General features: G+C 43.5%; 2 protein-coding genes and 1 long non-coding RNA gene across 3 annotated transcripts; 1 reads left to right on the top strand and 2 right to left on the bottom strand.

The window, feature by feature from the left end:
• Nucleotides 1-7,210: 7,210 nt before the first annotated feature.
• On the bottom strand, nt 7,211-8,117 carry LOC147979081 (uncharacterized). The gene has a single exon (XM_087516704.1). The coding sequence runs from the start codon at nt 8,089-8,091 to the stop codon at nt 7,396-7,398; it is 696 nt and encodes a 231-aa protein (XP_087372830.1). The 5' UTR covers nt 8,092-8,117; the 3' UTR covers nt 7,211-7,395.
• Nucleotides 8,118-10,903: 2,786 nt separating this feature from the next.
• LOC125543498 (DNA topoisomerase 6 subunit A3-like) lies at nt 10,904-18,379 on the top strand. Its single transcript, XM_087546716.1, is given in 3 exon segments — nt 10,904-11,142; nt 17,229-17,362; nt 17,529-18,379. Coding segments are annotated over 3 exon segments (1,224 nt in total).
• Nucleotides 11,840-14,729, bottom strand: LOC125543499 (uncharacterized). The gene is made up of 3 exons (XR_007298537.2): nt 14,280-14,729; nt 14,048-14,176; nt 11,840-13,203 (listed from the first exon to the last, which is right to left on the bottom strand). It is a non-coding gene; the product is annotated as an uncharacterized LOC125543499 (long non-coding RNA).
• Nucleotides 18,380-20,519: the final 2,140 nt, after the last annotated feature.

Below are 20,519 nucleotides of genomic sequence, written 5' to 3' on the forward strand. Positions count from 1 at the left end.
TTACGCGCATGCTCCTAGGGGGGTATATTGGTAGGAAAAGACCATCGCTCGTCCCCGACCGCCACTCATAAGGAAGACAATCAATAAATAAATCATGCTCCGACTTCGTTACATAACGGTTCACCATACGTGCATGCTACGGGAATCACAAACCTTAACACAAGTATTCTTTAAATTCACAACTACTCAACTAGCATGACTTTAATATTATCACCTCCATATCTCAAAACAATTATCATGCTTCAATATTTTATTAGTATTCAACACACTCAAAAGAAAGTTTCACAAATCTTGAATACCAAGCATATTATTATTAAGCAAATTACCATGCTACTAAGAGACTCTCAAAATAATTTAAGTGAAGCATGAGAGATCAATAGTTTCTTTAAAACTAATCCACCACCGTGCTCGAAAATATCTAAGTGAAGCACATAGAACAAAATTATAACACTCAAAAGATATAAGTGAAGCACATAGAGAAAAATTATCTAGCTCAAAAGATATAAGTGAAGCACATAGAGCAAAACTACTACGCTCAAAAGATATAAGTGAAGCACATAGAGTATTCTATCAAATTTTAATTCATGTATGGCGCTCTCACAAGGTGTGTACAGCAAGGATGATTGTGGCATACTAAGACACAAAGACACAAATAATACAAGAAGCTCCAAGCAAAACACATATCATGTTGGTGAATAAAAATATAGCTCCAAGTAAATTACCGATGGAAGTGGATGAAAGAGGGGATGCCTTCCGGGGGCATCCCCAAGCTTTGACTTTTTGGTGTCCTTGGATTATCTTGGGGGTGCCATGGGAATCCCCAAGCTTAGGCTCTTGCCACTCCTTGTTCCATGATCCATCAAAAGAATTCACCCAAAACTTGAAAACTTCACAACACAAAACTCAAAATAGAAAACTCGTGAGCTCCGTTAGCGAAAGAAAACAAAAGACCACTTCAAGGTACTGTAATGAACTCATTATTTATTTATATTGGTGTTAAACCTACTGTATTCCAACTTCTCTATGGATTATAAACTATTTTACTAGCCATAGATTCATCAAAATAAGCAAACAACACACGAAAAACAGAATCTGTCAAAAACAGAACAGTCTATAGTAATCTGTAGCTAGCGCAAGATCTGGAACCCCAAAAATTCTAAAATAAATTTCTGGACGTGAGTAATTTATCTATTAATCATCTGAAAAAAGAATTAACTAAATATCACTCTTTAAATAAAAATAACAGCAGGTCTCGTGAGCGCTAAAGTTTCTGTTTTTTACAGCAAGTTCAACAAGACTTTCCCCAAGTCTTCCCAACGGTTCTACTTGGCACAAACACTAATTAAACACAAAAAAACACAACCAAAACAGAGGCTAAATAATTTATTAATTACTAAAAAGGAGCAAAAGGCAAGGAATAAAAATAAAATTGGGTTGCCTCCCATCAAGCGCTATCGTTTAACGCCCCTAGCTAGGCATAAAAGCGAGGATAGATCTAGGTATTGCCATCTTGATTCTTAATTCTTTTAGTGATGTTATGCTCGAATCCGGGAGGTTCCTTAAGTTTCCCTTCATATTAAGAGATCTTGAGATCTAAATAATCCAACCGCTTATTGCAAAGAGTAATTAACATATTCATGCGGTGAAGATTTCCGCTAACGCTCTTAAGAGGTTCAAGAGATTTTTGTAAAATCTTAGTTACTTCGCAAATTTTCTCAAAAACTTGCGTTTCCTCTTGGGTATGATGGGGCCCCTTTTGTTGAGGTAAAGTTCCTACTATACCTTCCATAATTTCATGAGCGATACTGGGATCAATTTCAATAAAATTGCCTTTGGCAACACAATCCAAAAGTTGTCTATGAGATATATTAAGCCCAACAAAAAAATTGCGAAGCAAAATTCCGAAATTTACTTCTAGGGTGCATTTACGATAAGATTCCAACATTCTAAACCAAGCATCCTTTAAGTTTTCTCCTTGCTTTTGTTTGAAGTGAAGGACTTCAAACTCGGGAGACATAGGAGCAGAAAGAGGACTAGCCATGAAGACAAGCAAACAAGCTAGCACGCGAGCAAACAAGAGGAAAACAGAGAGGGAGGATAGGGAGAGAGAGGGAGAATAAAACGGCAAGGGTGAATTGGGGGGAGAGGAAAACGAGAGGCAAATGGCAAATAATGTAATGCGAGAGATAGGGATTGTGATGGGTACTTGGTATGTGGACTTTTTGCGTAGACTCCCCGGCGACGGCGCCAGAAATCCTTCTTGCTACATCTTGAGCTTGCGTTGGTTTTCCCCGAAGAGGAAGGGATGATGCAGCAGAGTAGCGTAAGTATTTCCCTCGGTTTTTGAGAACCAAGGTATCAATCCAGTAGGAGCCCACACTCAAGTCCCTCGTACCTGCACAAAGCGATAGCTACTCGCAACCAACACAATTAGGGGTTGTCAAGCCCTTCACGGTCAATTACGAGAGTGAGATCTGATAGATATAATATTTTCGGTATTTTTGGTATAAATATGCAAAGTAAAAAGTAAAGGCAAAGTAAAAAAGAAAAGCAAGATTAAAGTAATGGAGATTGATATGATGAGAATAGACCCGGGGGCCATAGGTTTCACTAGTGGCTTCTCTCAAGAGCATAAGTATTCTATGGTGGGTGAACAAATTAATGTTGAGCAATTGACATAATTGAGCATAGTTATGAGAATATCTAGGCATGATCATGTATATAGGCATCACATCCGTGACAAGTAGATCGAAACGATTCTGCATCTACTACTATTACTCCACTCATCGATCGCTATCCAGCATGCATCTAGAGTATTAAGTTAAAAACAGAGTAACGCCTTAAGCAAGATGACATGATGTAGAGAGATAAATTCATGCAATATGAAATAAACCCCATCTTGTTATCCTCGATGGCAATGATACAATACGTGCCTTGCTGCCCCTTCTGTCACTAGGTAAGGACAACGCAAGATCGAACCCAAAGCTAAGCACTTCTCCCATGGCAAGAACTACCAATCTAGTTGGCTAAACCAAACGGATAATTCGAAGAGACTTGCAAAGATAACCAATCATACATAAAAGAATTCAGAGAATATTCAAATATTATTCATAGATAGACTTGATCATACACCCACAATTCATCGGTCTCAACAAACACACTGCAAAAAGAAGATTACATCGAATAGATCTCCACAAGAGAGGGGGAGAACTTTGTATTGAGATTCAAAGAGAGAGAAGAAGCCATCTAGCTACTGACTATGGACCCGAAGGTCTGAGGTAAACTACTCACACTTCATTGGAGAGGCTATGATGATGTAGAAGCCCTCCGTGATGACGGCCCTCTTCCGGCGGAGCTCCGGAACAGGCCCCGAGATGGGATCTCATGGATATAGAAAGTTGCGGCGGTGGAATTAGGTGTTTGGCTCCTGTTCTGATAGTTTGGGGGTACGTGGGTATATATAGGAGGAAGAAGTACGCCAGAGGAGCAACGAGGGGCCCACGAGGCAGGGGGGCGCACCCCCACCCTCGTGATCGCCTCTTTTGTTCCTTGGAGCAGGGTCCAAGTCTCCTGGATCATGTTCGGTGAGATAATCACGTTCCCTAAGATTTTATTCCGTTTGGACTCCGTTTGATATTCCATTTATCTGAAACACTGAAATAGGCAAAAAAACAGCAATTCTGGGCTGGGCCTCCGGTTAATAGGTTAGTCCCAAAAATAATATAAAAGTGGAATATAAGGCCCAATATAGTCCAAAACAGTAGATAATATAGCATGGAGCAATCAAAAATTATAGATACGTTGGAGACGTATCAATGTACTGCTTTTTCTCTAGTTTAAATGATTATTTGTTTTATAGATGTACAATCTATAGTTTTATAAGACTCACAACTAGTTTGCAATCTCTGTTCATTTTTATGTTTTTCTCATGGATTATCTAGCCAGTTGCACAGTGGAACATCAGTAGTTGCATAGTGGCACATAATTAGTTGCACAGTGCCACAGAGTACATAATCTTATTGGTTTTAAATTTCTATGACAAATTTTCCTTTCCCCACCGCAGCAATGAGTGTGGGCTGTTTGCAGTGCTTAACGCCATTGAGTGGAACGGTAGCCAACCGCCCAACTATGAGCCCAAGGAAGTACTTAACATTAGGAAGAAGATGCCATATGATTGGGTCACCAGCGTGCACAACTCCGCCCCATGGAGGAAGTTGCTGAGATATGACAAGGACTAGGTCAGTACTCTTTTTATGCTCTACCCTTTTTTAATGCCTTGCTGGTTTGCACAATTTTTTGATAGATTTTGTAGTTGCACACTAGTAGTAATTCCATTGCAACTCAATGTCATCACTTTTGTTGACACATTAGGAGCACTGGGCATACAACTGTTCAACAACAAAATATTAAACCATTTGCCAACAAAGGCACAAATAGCAACCATTTACACAGTGCATGAACTAGTTCAAGGAAAACAACTTAGAGAAGAGAAAGCATAGATGTTGAATGTGTCCAGTTGGTCCCAACATTGATAAAAAACCATCATTCTTTTCCTTTCCCCCTTTTTCCATACAAACGATGCAAGAGAATCATAGCGGCCTGAGTGGACACACAACGATAGTGTGCTCTGTAGACTGGCAGTGGCTCCATTTGTTTTTCTTCTTTGGGTGTAGCTCTAGCGCCGATTTGTACCGTCGACTCTTCGCCCTACCCTTTGTAGTATACCTTGGAGGATCCCTGGGCACAAAATCATCAGAGGCTTGTGCAGGGGATGCAACCTCCGACAGGGCAGTAGGACCAGTGTGCGTGGGCGCTGGACCATCACCAGATTGTGTTCGATCACCTATGGAATAATCATATAAAAAGTTTAGTATTTTTTGCGCAACCAAGATTGATGTTCTCTACAACCACACAACTCATGATGTGCAACTAACCGGTTGTTGTGTGCAAATTAAGTTGAAAAGAAAACTTGTAGTAGTACGGCCCGTCATGGAACTTGGATGGTAATCACCTATAGATAGAATGGGAAAACCAAGTTAGTTCTTTATCTTCATGCTCAAACTAACATAGCGCGCTCAACAGGGTTTTGGGGTGGTGCACATAGGCCGAATGAGTTTGTGTGCATGCGCAACTAGGTAGGCTGTTCTGTGCAACTAGGCACCATGATGTTTGCAACTGAAGTTACACACCTAGTTAGATGTGGAGTTGGGGCAGGTAATTAGTTGGATGATGAGCCCCTTGAGTACTTCCTATAGGGCCATTGAAGGAGCACGCGGGACACTACTTGTTGGGCCAGGTGGGGGAGGCGGTGGCGGAGCATGCCGTGTAGGGCCACGAGGTGGAGGAGGTCCTCGAGGGTTGCCATCACCTGATGGCCCCATAGCAGCGACCGGTTTTTTATTTTTCTTGGACTTGTTCAGGTGGCCAATCTCAGTACGTGCTCCGTGCATATGCTTGTACACAATGGCCTGTGCTGCATCAGAGCCACTCGCAAACTTGGGTAGTTTCCGAAAATCGTATATGATGTTTCTTTCCCTTATCTGCTTCTTTGATTGAGGAGGCATTTCATCCGGTTGCTCATACCCGGTCCCTGGCGCACTAGGAACAACAGTAGGTGTCCACCGTAGCATGTACCTTTCCGATATGACATCAACTCCAAGATGGGTGAACACCTTGAGGATGTGGCAACAAAGCATGTCGTCCTTGTTCATTTTGCAGCACTCACACAAATAGTAACCCGCCCCAACCCTTCCTGCACCAAGTAGTTTCAAGAACCATATTTGAAAACAAATTACTGGTTTGGTCTGAGCTCAAAAATATCAGCACCAACTTGGAACGCATTGTAACGTCTAATCAGCTCAAACTCTTCTCGGAACTTGCGGTAAAGGTCCCTAGTGTAGGTTTCGTAAGCTTGCCTCTCTATTGGGAAGTTGGACCATAGCTCATTCTCAAGGTGTCATGTCCTGTAATCATAGTAGCCTTCCTTGGCAAGGATGTGGTTCTAATTTTTTTTCATATTGCTTGACGAAGTTCAGCATTGAGTTGTGTGGGTTCACATATCTTTTTAGGACAGTGTTGAACCCCTCACTACACTGTGTAGACTGCAGGAAGGGGAAGAACCTTTGTTTGAAGTAGCACGGCACCCAAGTTGACCTGTATTCGTACAACTTCTCAAAGTGTGTGTGTGTGGGTGTGTCATAGCCTCGTACTTCATCATCGTCTGGAGTGAAGCTGAAGTCAACACAGTAGTTGAAATCATCAGAGAGCCCTGGATTTCGGCACAAAAGCCAACCAACTTTTTCCTGAGCCTTTTTCATGATGTGCCATCGACAACAGCGATGCACGGTGGTGGGAAAGATGTTGTCTATTGACTGCTTCATCACACCATCCTAATTGGGTATGAAGTTATCAGGAGGTTTGCCATCCATAGCCACTAGGAATGCTCGGAAAACCCAATCAAAGCTCGATGCCAACTCCTGCCTCACAAACGCGCAACCCAGCATGAAAGATTGGCCATGTCGGTTTATTCCGATGAAGGCCGCGAACAACATATTGTACATGTTGGTCATGTAGGTGGTGTCAAATGATATGTAATCGTGGTACGCCTCGGCATAAGCTTTTCAAGCTAAGCCATACACCCAAAATATGTTGACAACTTTGTCCTCTTCATCATATTTTACCTTATAGTAGAAGTCTGGATCGGTTTTCTGTATATCATTGAAGTGCGCAATTGTCTCAATCATGTCACCCTCCTTTGTGTCATCTCTACGGAAACTTGTACATAGATTTGTTATCGCCTTTGGTCCGAACGGCACCATCATCTCAGATCCATAAAGCTCTACCATTATATGCATCATACGTCCTGCATAATACAAAAAGAAACAATATATCTTTTTTTAGTCGCACAAATGCACACATCCAGCTACACAATGATATGACATGTGGTGGCATAGAGGATAGTTGCAAGAAATGGACAAGTAGCTGTGCCTTTAAAAACACTTGCATTTTGCACACAGGACATTGTGTAGTTGCACAATGAAGGTAATCTAGTTGCACAACAAGCACTAAAGTGATATAGAAACAGCATGGGAAGTTGGACACTAGTTGCACACTTAAGACATTTTAGTTGCACACTAGTACCATAACAGTTCCACACTGGACTGCCTAGAGGGAAACTTAATTATGTAAGGTATATAGAAACACACCTGTAGTCAAGTTGCAGTTATACAAGATGCACAAAAACACCTTTTTATTAGGAGAGATGCCTTGGTGTGATCTCAAGTATTTGGACAACAAAGGTTTGTTCACCAGCGGATGATTGTGGTCACGAACAAAGTGTGTCACCTCCCATCGCCCATCTAGCAACTTCACCAACATTGTTGCCTTGCATTGAGTCTACTTTATTGTCTCGCATTTCCAATTCTTCTTTTTCTTACTAGGACCAGCCTCCTCTTCAGCAAAGATTGGAGGTTCATCTTCCATTTCCTCATCACTATCAACAGGTTTTGGATCTGGTATGGGGTCCAGGATAGGAGGAGCCTCAACTCCTCCATCATTAGCTTTGGTCTTCTTGTACTTGTTGCAACAAAATTGTTGTTTTACCAATACATTGGTGAGAGTTGTCCGCCTATAGGTGTTCATCTTGACAGAGAAACCCATCCATAGGGCGTAGCTATTGTAGTGATCCTTAGCAATTTGAAGGCTGTCAAACCTCATGCCAACATAGGGTTCCATGGGTTGAGAACCAGCCTCATCCTCTCCTTCTTCTCCTTGCACATCACCGTCAACAGCACCTGCTCCTAGCTTAGTCCTGGTTGGACCAGGAACATTTGCCGCGGTGCCCGTGTCATCAAGAGTATGGCTCTCTGACTGCAAAGACACCACTACAGGAGCAACACAGGTTGATGACTGCCCTGCCACATTGTCATGGCCCATAGGGTTAGGCCCACGACTTGTCTGTGTGTAGTAAACAGAGAGCTCATTTTCTCTCCCATAATCAGCACTAGCTCCTAGTGGTACGCCGGGTTGCTGCTGATCCATATCATGAGGAATCTCATTGAGATCGGGAGGCAACTCAATGAGATCAATCATTTTCCTTTTTTTGCTACTGCCACACACCCCCTGCACATAAAAAAAGATGGAAGTGATGTCATCAGTTTAATCATGTAAGAGTGTTTCAAACAACCTAAAAACTTTTTTGTTTTTATGTGCTACAACACAATCATAAGAACTTGCATACCATTATGACAATCTTAATTGCAAAAGCTACATGTCTATAGCAGAATCTTTTTTATAATAGGTATGCATGTTTTTGAGTGCATAGAATGGTTATGTTAGTTGCACAGTTTATAGTAAATAGGTGGCATAGATAAAGAACATGACTTTTTTACTTCAGTATTTTTCTGACTTTTTCCTCTGTTTGCTACAATGTTCTGCAGGTTTTCTGTTGGCAAGGAGCTGATTTAGATTTTTCTGCACATAATTTGATGCTACAATTGAGATGGAAAATCCAGGTGAAAGAAGAAAGAAGATTTGGATGACAGATTATAGATATATGTTTCATCGCAGTTTATGTTTTTAATTCTAGTATATTGAACATATTTCTACACTATAGCTTTCCAATATGTGTGGGACAAGAATATATGCGTGACTATTTTACTATGGTTTGTGGTTTCATTAGCCTACTTTATTTTTCTGTTGCACAAATTGCTGGAGAAGTTGGTATGCATCATTGTGTGGTTTTCACAAAAGTTCTTTGTGTTTTGCTGCCATACTATAGATTTTTGGTTTTGGCGAGGATGCATGTTTCAGTTGGCCAAGATACATGTTCAGTTGGCCAGGATACATGTTTTTCAGCTGGCAAATATGCATGTTCAGTTTGGTCAGGATACATGTTTCAGCTGGCTAGGATACATGTTTTTCCTTTGCACATTTATGGATTTTTGGTTGCACAGATTCTACAGTTTTTACTGTGTTCATTTGCAAACAACAAGTTCAAGTCAGTAGAATGCATGTTTAGTTTTGTCTACAATGCATGTTGAGTTTAGCTAGTATACAAGTTTCATTCTGGCTATGATGCTTGATATCTGCAACTCATCCCCTATGCTTGATATCCCAATCAAATAGTCATTGTTATTTATTTTTATTGCACATATACTTCAGGTTTTTTAAAGTGTTCACTCACAAAACATCTAGTTCATGTGGGGTACAATGCATATTTTAGTTTGCCTAGCATGCATGTTGAGTTGCCAGAATACAGGTTCAGTTGTCTGGGATGTATGTTCAGTTGCACATATATGCATTTTAGTTGCACATATTCTTTTGACAGTCAATGTGTTCATTTGCAAACAATAACTATAACTTGGTAGAATGCATGTTTAGTTTTGGTAGAACGCATGAGTTGGCTAGACTCATGTTTTAGTTGGCCAGAAAATATGTCTTAGTCGACTTGTTGAACACATCTAGGGGGAAACTTGGCTGGCATGCATGTTACAAAACATGTTCAGTTTTGTTAAAGTTGATCTCAAACCATGTTTATTGTGCAACTAGAAAGCTGTTCAACTAAACCTAATGACTTGTGTTTAGTTGCACGTTAAACCAGGAAATTAACCAGGATGTAGTGCTTGTGCAACTAAACCTAATGACTTGTGTTTAGTTGCATGAACCAGAAAATAGTAGGCTTGTGTCCATGGTTGGTTTTAAGTTTGCAGACATGACACTCATGGGAGGGGGGGGAGGGGGTGTGATGTTGACAATGGGGTGATGTGCCAGATCCACACCAGTTCCACACTCTGGATTTGTGCTAGATCCATGGAGAAGGGGGTTTACATATGCAGTACAAGAGGGGGAACTAAAGAGGGGTAGAGGGGAATTACTTGCCTGATGTTGTTGCCTAGTATGATTTTGATCACCCTGCTCTTAGATCTCTTTTTTGAAGCAGTTTCTTCTACTTTGGGGTTGTCATGGCGGCTGTATAGAAGGAGGAGGAAGGGCCTAGGATCCCCTTCTTCCGTGGAGAAGAAGGCAGCGTGCGAGTGTGGGGGCGAGTGGGCGTGGGAGGGGCTGGGACACTGGGTAGGTACAGCTGGCCACGTGGGAGTGGACTTTTCTGTTCGAGATTGGCCGCTCGATTGATTCGGTTTGGTGGCCGCCTGTCCTTCCTTTTCTGTACCGTTGGGGTGGGGGAGGCATGGCCTTACGTTTTTAGGCCGGTCGCTCGATCGCACTAGTGGGCAACCGGCCACCCATTAGATGCGTCCAAATTTGTAACCCTATAAAAAACAGATGCTTACTTTCCTTTGTTTCAAGTTCTAAAAAATCCTTAAGCTAAATTCTTTATCTTTGTATTAAAGAGTCAAATTATGTAGCTCATGAGCTGGTTAGATGGTACGTGCTAATAATTCATCTCGTTGGATTGATGCCCGGATTTCATTATGATTCTGCTGGCAGACGATATATCCGTCCTTTGATTAATAAAGCAAGCTTTTCCTTAAAAATTCTTTGTTTCAGATTCTCGGAAAAAAACTTTCCTTTGTTTCAAAAGAAAAAGATGCATACTTTCCTTCACTAGATTCCTCTAAAAAAGACTTTCTTTTACTAGAGGCGATAAATAAATAGGAAGTTCCAGAAGAGAGACATGCGCAAAAGAAAAGTTCCAGAAGAGAGAACAACCCTAGAAACCTCTTCGACGGCGCAGCGAGGCGAGGCGGGGGTTCGGCAGCGGCGTCTCGTGGACTCCTAGCCAGCCCCTTCAACTCTTCGGGCTTCGGTGGTGAGGCGAGTTTTCCGGCAGAGGCGAGGTAGGCATCCTGCTCCATCTAAACTTGCCTCTACATTGTTCCAACTTCCCCACATTGGAATTTGGAACACTTAACAATTCTGTTGGGTTCGATTTCTCGCAGCCATGGCTGCAGCGGAGGAAACAGCCGTGGGAACCGCTGCGAAGGGGAGCGACCTGCACTCCTTCTCCAAACGCGGCGTCGCCGCTGATCTTGCTGCGGTGGACGACCAGACCCTCAAGGCGCTGGACGAGAAGTACATCATCGCCAGGGACCTCGACGCCGCCATGGTGCTCTCCAAGATCCACCACTTGGTGGGGCACAGCAAAGCCAGCATCGTCCCCTACGAAGGGCTGTCCTACCAGATTCACTACTAGATTTTTCATTATAATCGAGGGTCAAATTACCGTCGGATATTTCAGTTCACCGTCGGATTTCCCTATAACTGACGGTACACCGTCGGCAATCTCCCGTCGGCTGTGCTTCGTCGGCCATTACACTCATAGCCGACGGTACTGCTGGGTAATACCTTCTCCGAGGGTAATTAGCTGACGGTGAGCCGTCGGGCATGTTTTGGTTGCCAGCCGGCTCACATAAACTTGACGATTCATATAGCCAACGGTTCCCCGTCGGATATCTATTTTTCTGACTGTTATTAGTTCCCATCGGCTTTCGCAATAGATGACGGTATATTTGACCCTCCGGAGTTTGTTATAACCAAGAGGAGAACGATATCCTTCACGGATTGTTATAACCGAGAGGAGAATGAAACCGAAAAAGCCATTACGATAGCCGACTGTGTATACACCCCTTCGGGGATTCCTATGGTTGAGAGTCCAACAAAGACCATCAATATAGAGATTCACTGATAGTGAAGTCTCCGTACTTGAGATGTTTGTTGTATGGTAGGCCATTAGTCACCCCTCAAGGATTGCTTTCCACTTCAAATATACTCCCTCCGTCCTGAAATGTAAGATGTTTTTTACACTATGATAGTGTCAAAAAACATCTTATATTTTGGGACGAAGAGGGAGTATATCTCATAATTGCACAACGATACATGACCAAGTAACATATATTATATTTAGTGCAACTTCCAAAATACCATAAGCCTAATGACGTGCATCCAAATTACACTGTTCATCATGATCTATCTAGGAAGTTTGAAATGCAAAACAAAATAGTAACTAATATATAATGGTCCAAGCATTATGCCTAAGCTAAAATTGACCAAAACTTCAGAATTTCACTTTGTTGCATGTCCTGAAGAAAGATCATTAGACTCATCACCCTTCATGGATCATAACGCTCATCGCCATGTAGATCATGACAATCATCGCCACAGACATCATCACCCTTGCCATAGATCACGATTCCTCCAGTATTGTTTCACTAGACTAGTTGTAAGGGAGATGAAAATGATGTAATGTAGTTGAAATTTAATTGAGCATACAGTGACAAACTTTAGATCTTCTAACTGACTAGTTAGCTGCTATCTAGCAGTATGACTACACATTTACCTTTTGATCCTTCACATGCAATTTTCAGGGTAACATGAATCAGCAGGAACACATACTCAAAATAATAAAGATTGAGGACTACATGTTGCTCTGTATACTATAGAAATAATATACCAATAAACCACAGTGATTTCAATTTTATAATAAGTTTGCAACAGTTCAAAACACATCATGCTTTTCGAATTACTTGTAACATTCATATAATTCCAAGCACATGACAATTTTCTAATTAACTGTATTCATCATATCTCCAGAACCCCCATGTGCTATAGTTAGACCAAGATGGCCATGTGATATAGGAAAAAAATTCCTATATGAGTTCAACAAAATTTTACCCCTTGCACCGTAATTAAGATAGATTTAGTGTAAAGAAAACAGCTAGTCCATAGATAGATATCTTAGTTATGAGCCACAACTAGGAAAATAGGGCACAAGCAGGTGCATACATTATATATATAGTACAGTAGTACCACCTAGGCAATGTGGTAAGCTAAGAAATCAGCTAAAAAAAGAAGGTCCCAAAGCAAGTTATCTGTATAGCAAGGTCTTCAAAGGCATTGTACGCTGGCCAAGTGGTAAGTGTGCCTCAGACACAAGATCTCAAATAAAAAAAGGAAGGTCACAAAACAAGGAAGTCGATTGACAGGGCAGTTTTCTTATCAGAAGTTCAGAACTCAATGGTAGTGATGAAGATACATGTATTTTCGCATATATGTTTCTCCATGCGCATGTTGTCTAGAACTAAATTGGTGCATAACTAGATGGGATGTATGGCTAAGAGATGATGGACCAACCTTTTCAGTTTCATGTTGACAAACATCATCTCGTCCGCTTTCAAATACGACTTCATGTACCTAAGCTCAAAAGCATTGCATTATTGCTCTTCAGATAGTCCTAACTGCCACCTGCATGATAACATAGCGTGTATAAGAACAATAAGTAAGAACCCCTGCTCTACCCTGCTCTACATCATTGGGAAAGAACACACAAGACATGATGTTAACATGCCAGTGGATGCACAGCTTTAGGAACAGGAGCTAAATATTACAGAAATAATCCCTCCGTCCTAAAATAAGTGTCTCAAGGTTAGTATAACTTTGTACTAATGTTAGTACAAAGTTGAGACATTTATTTTGAGATAGAGAGAGTACAAAATACTGAAAAGAAAAGCAAAATCGAGATGAAAAAACTTACAAGTACATCTACAGACCAAAACTGAAGGAAAAAAGAACAAGGAATGTATGTACTACATGAATGGAGGACCTCTTCAATGTAAATTAGTTGTCTCGCAGGGAGAACTAGTTAAGTTATACAATAGTATGAAATATACATCCCAATCCTGATTGCACATGTTGACACAGTGTCTCTTCTGTTATGTACTACTCCCTCCGTTCCTAAATATTTGTCTTTTAGAGATTTCAAATGGACTACCACATACGTATGTATATAGACATATTTTAGAGTGTAGATTCACTCATTTTGCTTCGTATGTAGTCACTTGTTGAAATCTCTAGAAAGAAAAATATTTAGGAATGGAGGGAGTAGTACTAGTTCCAACTGCTGCAACTAGGTAGCCTTGATCAAACGTACATGCATCAACACAAGCTAGCTATCTCACCTCACAGGCGCCAAATGGCTACTTACTAGTTACTAGTCAATCAAACTATCTTTCAACACATAGGCTTGACTTTATTTTCCAAACTAATAGGCTTGCCTTTGTTTTTTAGCAATCATACAAAAAAACTATACCTAAACAGACATGCAACCAACGATGGCCATGGCCTCACTGTAGAACGTGAACCTCACCACCATAGTAGCCTGCCATGGCACCATCTCCTCAATCTCCCCGGTATTCAACTTGAAAGACACGAGAAAATCCTGCACCTCAACCACCAGAAAACAAGCCATCCATTACAATAGCACACATACGCCACACAGATGACCTGCTCGACGAATTGTGCAAAGGAAGTGGCGACCAAACCTGGTACTGGTGGGCGAAGGCGCGAGTGAGCGTGGTCCACTCGGCAACATCAGGTGGCCACTTGGATGAGGAGGAGCTTCAAGAAAGGGCAGATGGCTGATACATGGCGTAGGAAATGGAGAGATATAGAGCTGACAAAGAAGACCGCTGCGTTCCTGAATCCTGAGGAGCAGCGTCGAGCACCTATTGGTTGGGGCGACGAGGCCAAGCCGACCAGATCCGGCAGCATCATGGCCGAGGGCCGCTAGATCTGAGGGCCATGAAGATCGAGATGGGAGTTGAAGGGAGCAGGTGATGTTGCTAGACTAGGGAGGGCAACGAGGGTGGAAGTGCGCAGCGCCGCAGCCGGATCGATGGGTGACGGTAGGGTTGGCGCATGGCAGCGGGGAAGCGAGAAGAGAAGATGCAGCGTGGGAGGTTTCAGAGGGAAAAGGGGCGAGGGATGGGAGGACATGGGCACGTGGCCGATAGAAGATGGGCCATAAAATTTGGTAAGTGGCAAGAGGGAAATAGTGGCAGGGGGTGAAATGGTTCCTTTTTTTCTTAGAAGTGAAATGGTTATTGATACTACTCCCTCGTTCCAAATTCCTCGTCGCTGAAATGGATGTATCTAGAACTAAAATACATCTAGATACATCCACACTTGTGACAAGTAATTCAGAACGGAGGGAGTACCTGATAAAAGAATTTATATAAAAAATATTGTACATGCAACACATATTCAGTCAGAAAAAAATCGAAAGTAATTATTTCCAGGTTTGTCATAAAATGTAATTGTGGCAACCACACAATGCAACTCCAAACTTGACAAAGAACTACGAAGGACAAACCAGGCACACCACGTGGACCCGCCGTCATAACTTCGACTTCACGGTGACGAACAAATCGAGGCAATCCCACAGGCACGTTGGAGAAGTGCCGACTACCACAAACATTGTTGCGTCATTGACATTGCTCCCGCCATCATCGTTGCCACGGAAGCCTGGAAGCCACAACCTCGTCATACACGGTCCTTCTTGCTGATGTCGAACTTCTAAGATGAAGCGCCCGGGAGGAATACGGAACCAAAGTGTTGCCATAGTCACACAAGATCAGGGGTTTCACCCAGAGTGGTCGTGATGGCCCGATCCGCGTGGGAGGGGTGTGACAGAAAAAATAGTTATGCATACATGAAGGTCAATGATGGTCACAGCCGTCGCCATCACTCGGCACAACACAAAGCTGAGACGGGGTCTTCACCCAAGCTCCCACACCACCTCAGCCGCACATCATGCCGCATAGGCTCCGGCAAGCCAACCAACCACCACCACCATCGAAGCTGCCACCAACAAAGAAGTCCCAAGATCCGCAGCAGCCATCAGCACCTCGCGGAGACCATCGGTGGCCAACCTCCATCACGAGGCCCGAGATCCACCAACGGTCATCTAGACGCAGAGCCACCGAACGCAGCACGAGCCGCTATGCCCTATCGAGCACCATGACGTCAAGGAACAAAGGAGCACCGCCCCGAGGCCAAGAACCAACATGGTTCCGAGCCGCAAACATACATCAGACGCGCCGACCGTGCTCTATGGAGACCAGAACTGCTGCACCGTAGCCATGGGTCTACACACATCAGCGTACCACATGGTCCACCGCGCCACCACATCTGCACTCTGCAGCCACTGCTCTAGCTTTTGGGAAGCACGCAAGAGCACATCTGAGTGACAACTACTTAAGCACATGGCACCGGCCGACACCATGTATGCAACATCCGCCATCGCAACCGTCAGATCTTGGTGCTAGGACCCAAATCCTCATTGAACTAGACCGCCCCATGGCCCGCTTCGCCCGAGTAGCAGTCCCTCACTGTGCCATCGCATGACCCCATGGCGGCAGATCCATGCTACTGAGCCCCTTGTGCACCTGCACCGCCACACGACACTCCATCGTAGCACCACAAGCCACGAAGAAACACCACGCCAGCCAGGACTAGAACCACACGCGTTGCATCAGATCTGCACCCCATGCATAGCACTAGTACCAGCCACGACTACCGACCATGCGGTAGGGACCATGCATCATCTCGGCTTCCTCGTACCCACGACGAGCCTCCTAGCTCTCCCCACTACACCTCCGTGCCTCCTACATAGCCCCACCCAAGCTGCAGGACCACCTCGCACCATGATGTGACCCATGTGCGACGGGTTTGCACCGGTCGGGCCACCCCGGATGCCTGCAACTTAGCTCCTTGCGTCACCCCTTGCGACGCCACCTCACCACGTAAGTGCGAGCATATCGCGCCTGGGCGCCCACTAAAGTGGCCGCCCCGCGCCACCCAACCGCGAGCATGATGAGGAAATGGCCACACCGCCACCGTCGTGTGACCTTTGCTCGATGACGCCTGCCGGTAGAGGCGACTGCAGCATGGGCGGTGGGTGTGACCTAACTGATTCCAGACATGTTTTGATGCGGGGACCTAATTTTTGAAATTTTCTTATACAAGAATTATCTAGAATATAACATCGGTCATTCCACATGTTTAACGACGTCGTCCGTTGAAACATATCACCGAGAGTAAAGGTTAACCGTCGGTTATTGCTATACCCCGTCGGGTATTTTCTCAAATAACCGAGAGTCACATAAGTACCGTCGGCCATTTCAACTCATAGGTGAGAGTTTTGTTTTCAACTTCGGCTATTAAATTCCACCGTCGGGCATTACATGTATTCCCCGAGGGTGTAGCAAGAACCGCCGGGCATTACGCTGAACCGTCGGACATTAAATTGGATACTCGAGCATGGGATTTTTACTATCGGGCAATCTAGTATACCGTCGGCTATTAGTACTAATACTTGTGAGTTGGCAATAACTGTCGGCGATTGAAACTACCGTCGGCTATTACTGAAATAACCGATGACCCATCGGCTATTAGATTTCACCATCGGAAATATGGGGATTTCTAGTAGTGATTCCGTGTCGCGACCCGGGGCAGCACGAGTATGACCCCACACTCCGGCAGCCTTGCCTGCGCCGCGGCAAGGTCGAAACTTGCACGGTCGGCAACCCCAGGACCTCGCGCAAGGCCAAGATCTTCACGGCCAGTGGCGAATCTATGGAGTAAATGTAGGGTAGGCTCAACTGTAATTATGCCATTGAGATGGGCTGGGAAACAACAGGTTTGCTGCACTGGGGTCTAATCTTTGGTACTAAAAAAGAAATTACTCTTGTTGGAGGGCAGGCTTAAGCCTGTTAAAGCATGCCTAGTAGATTCGCCCCTGATCACGGCCACGCTATCCTTGGTCAAGAAGACCGTCCTGAGTGGCCATCGCTTGTTTAGCGACGGTCTACGCTAGGGCGATGAAGTCTTCAAGTAGGACAAGAAGACCGTGGATGATGCCTGGCTGGACATCTGCTGCCTACTCGAGTGCCCAAGGGCATCTCTCAAAATGCTTGAACTTGGTCCGGGGACGGTCGTTGGGCCGCTGATATTCACAATGGAAGATGGCGCAGAGAACCATTGCAGGTCATTCGGTCCGAGTGGAGCCCGGGTAGATGAGGGGATCTCTAATATTACTGTCGAACAAGGTGCAATGGTCAATTTCATCCTACTAGTCCAGAGGGATGATGTTTTTTGGGATTTTGCTCGGTCGCAACTCCGCCACGAATTGAATTGTGTGGTCATGACAGGCGGTGATGAGGAACCAAATGTCATGACACGGGCTTTCCTGCGCAGACTCAAGGATTGTTTGTCTGTCCCTGTGTATGCGCTCACCGATTCAGATCCAGAGGGAATTTCGATCTTTTGTACCTACATGTTTGGATCAATAGAGATGCCATTTGACAATGTGGGTCTTACCATTCCTGATATCAAGTTGATTGCGTATATAGGTGATGATGCCCTTCATTTGAGTCACCTTCAATCGCTGGCCAAGCACGACAGATCGATTCTTGAGGGATTGTGTGCCCAAAAGCATGTAATAGGTGATGAACAATTGAGGGAGAACATACATTTAATGATGAACAGGGGCTTGAAATGCAAAATCGAAGCTTTATATTATCTTCAATACCCTCCTACTGACTACATCCGCAAAGCAGTAGGCAAGCTGGAGGACATCTAAGTAGCTCGTTGTGTTTAACTTTGGTAGAGAGACATCTATGTAGTTTGCTATATTGACTTTAGAGAATAATCTTCTAAGTTAGTTCATGTTGGGTGTGCAAACTATGGTTACTACTAGATTGTGCATGCACTTATGTTGTCACAATCTAGGTTATTAATGCTCCAGATTTTATATGACATTAAGCAGCTTGTTCCTGTTTTCGCTGTTTTGTTACAAGGAAGCCTTTATATTTCGGCTCACCTGAAATTAGATTTTGGCAGGTTTTTTCAGAGGTGAGGTATTCTCTCCAGGTTGCAAAATCTTCGATTAGAACCATCATTCCTGGAACCAACGGTGCTACGGATGTCCCCATACCATATTAGTTTTTTTGTGGCAATAGCGCTGGTAGTAGTATTGATCAATTGTGAATACAAAAAAGTGTGCCTAGGCGCTAGGCGGCAACAAAACGCCTACCGCTTAATCAAGCCAGGTCTGCGCTTAAGTGTGCCTAGGCATGCGCTTAGGTGAGGCAAGTGTTAGGCGGTGTCAAAATGTACAATTAACGCCTAGTGCTTTCTTTATCCTTTCAATTCAGACAATATTTCCTTTTAACCTCCATGTTTCTTCGGACCATATTTCTGTAAGGAAACTTTGAATTTGTGTAACAAATCTAGTTTCAGTAAGAAATAAAGATAGTTGAGATTCTTCTGGGCAATGAAAGGCCTCAGTTTGAGTTTGGGCAACAATAGTCTTGGTAATCAGAATATAAGATATAGTTGCACCTGCAAGTAGCATGTATTGTTATTTATCTCCCACTGTTAAGGCATGATCTAGGGACCTTTAACGGTTGATCACTGAAGTAGTCAAGCATCTTTTTACTTTATATGATGTAGCAAGGTTGATGACTGCCCAACCTTTTTATCTTGCAATGGTTTTGGAAAATTATTTAATGTGTATAAAGTAAAAGGATGTACATTCTGCACTGCTCTATGTTGAGAACATTGAAGAGCACATCATTTTGCACTGCTTGTAGAATGGGAATCACATTTGGATGACATCATACTTAATTTGTAGTGTGGCAACTAGCAAGTAGCATATCTAGTTGGAAATCACAAGTTGATGCCGTTTTCAGGAAGAACTGTGGTAATACTTGGATCCTGGAAGTGCATCTTCCTTACTTATAACGAATAATAGCAATATACATAAGGGATTGAATGATCAAAGATCTGGTCGCGGAGTAGCCCCCAACCCAATGTCGGCTAAGGATATCTGAAGCAATGTCGGGACCCCGATCCTAAGTCACACCGATCTAGCATGTAACACATCATATCACTTTGCGGCCTCACACACGGTATCCCCACAGGTGCCACATTACCTGGCCCGGGACCGTTTGCGCCTATTGGCTTACGTATATGATGGTGTTGTTAGCATCCATATGAAAGAGAACCCGGACAGACATGACTAGTCATAAACCCAAGGTGGTACTAAGTTATGGAAACATGCATACATGACCCAGCAATGCCCATGTCGGTCAACATACGAGTGAATCCGGGCTGTAGCAATGCTAACAGGACTCCGGTAGTCATTGCGAGACATTCCCTGAAGGGCAGACACATGAGCAAATAAGGACACATGCCGGTCAATCCATGTGTTCCGGAGTAGTAGCAAGCTACCAAGGCTCAGTGGAAGCACTGGGAGGCATTTTCCCATAAAGTAGGCTACCAAGAATAAACAACTAGGTGTCGGATCCCACACATACCAAGCATTTCAATATCATACACACAATATGCTCGATATGTATAGATACAACATGGCATCACAACATAACTCTACAACTCATATAGATAAAGCCCCAGAAGAGCCACATAGCATTCAATACAAACAGGGGTCTCATGACCTATCATTCAGAGCATACAAACAACGGAAGCATTACATGTCTGAGTACAGACAACTACAAAAGAAAAGGGCTGAGAAGCCTGACTATCTACAAGACCCTCCCAAGGGTACAAGATCGTAGCGGGGATACAAGCTACTCGTCGAAGTCACTAGTGTAACCAACTGCAAAACATAAATAAGCAAACGTGAGTACGAAGGTACTCAGCAAGTCTTACATCGGAACTATCTACATATGCAACATTATCAACAAAGGGGGTGGTGGAGT

Source organism: Triticum urartu, chromosome 3A (genome assembly GCF_056163025.1).
Source record: "Triticum urartu cultivar PI428250 chromosome 3A, HENAU_Tu73, whole genome shotgun sequence".
Classification (NCBI taxonomy): domain Eukaryota; kingdom Viridiplantae; phylum Streptophyta; class Magnoliopsida; order Poales; family Poaceae; genus Triticum; species Triticum urartu.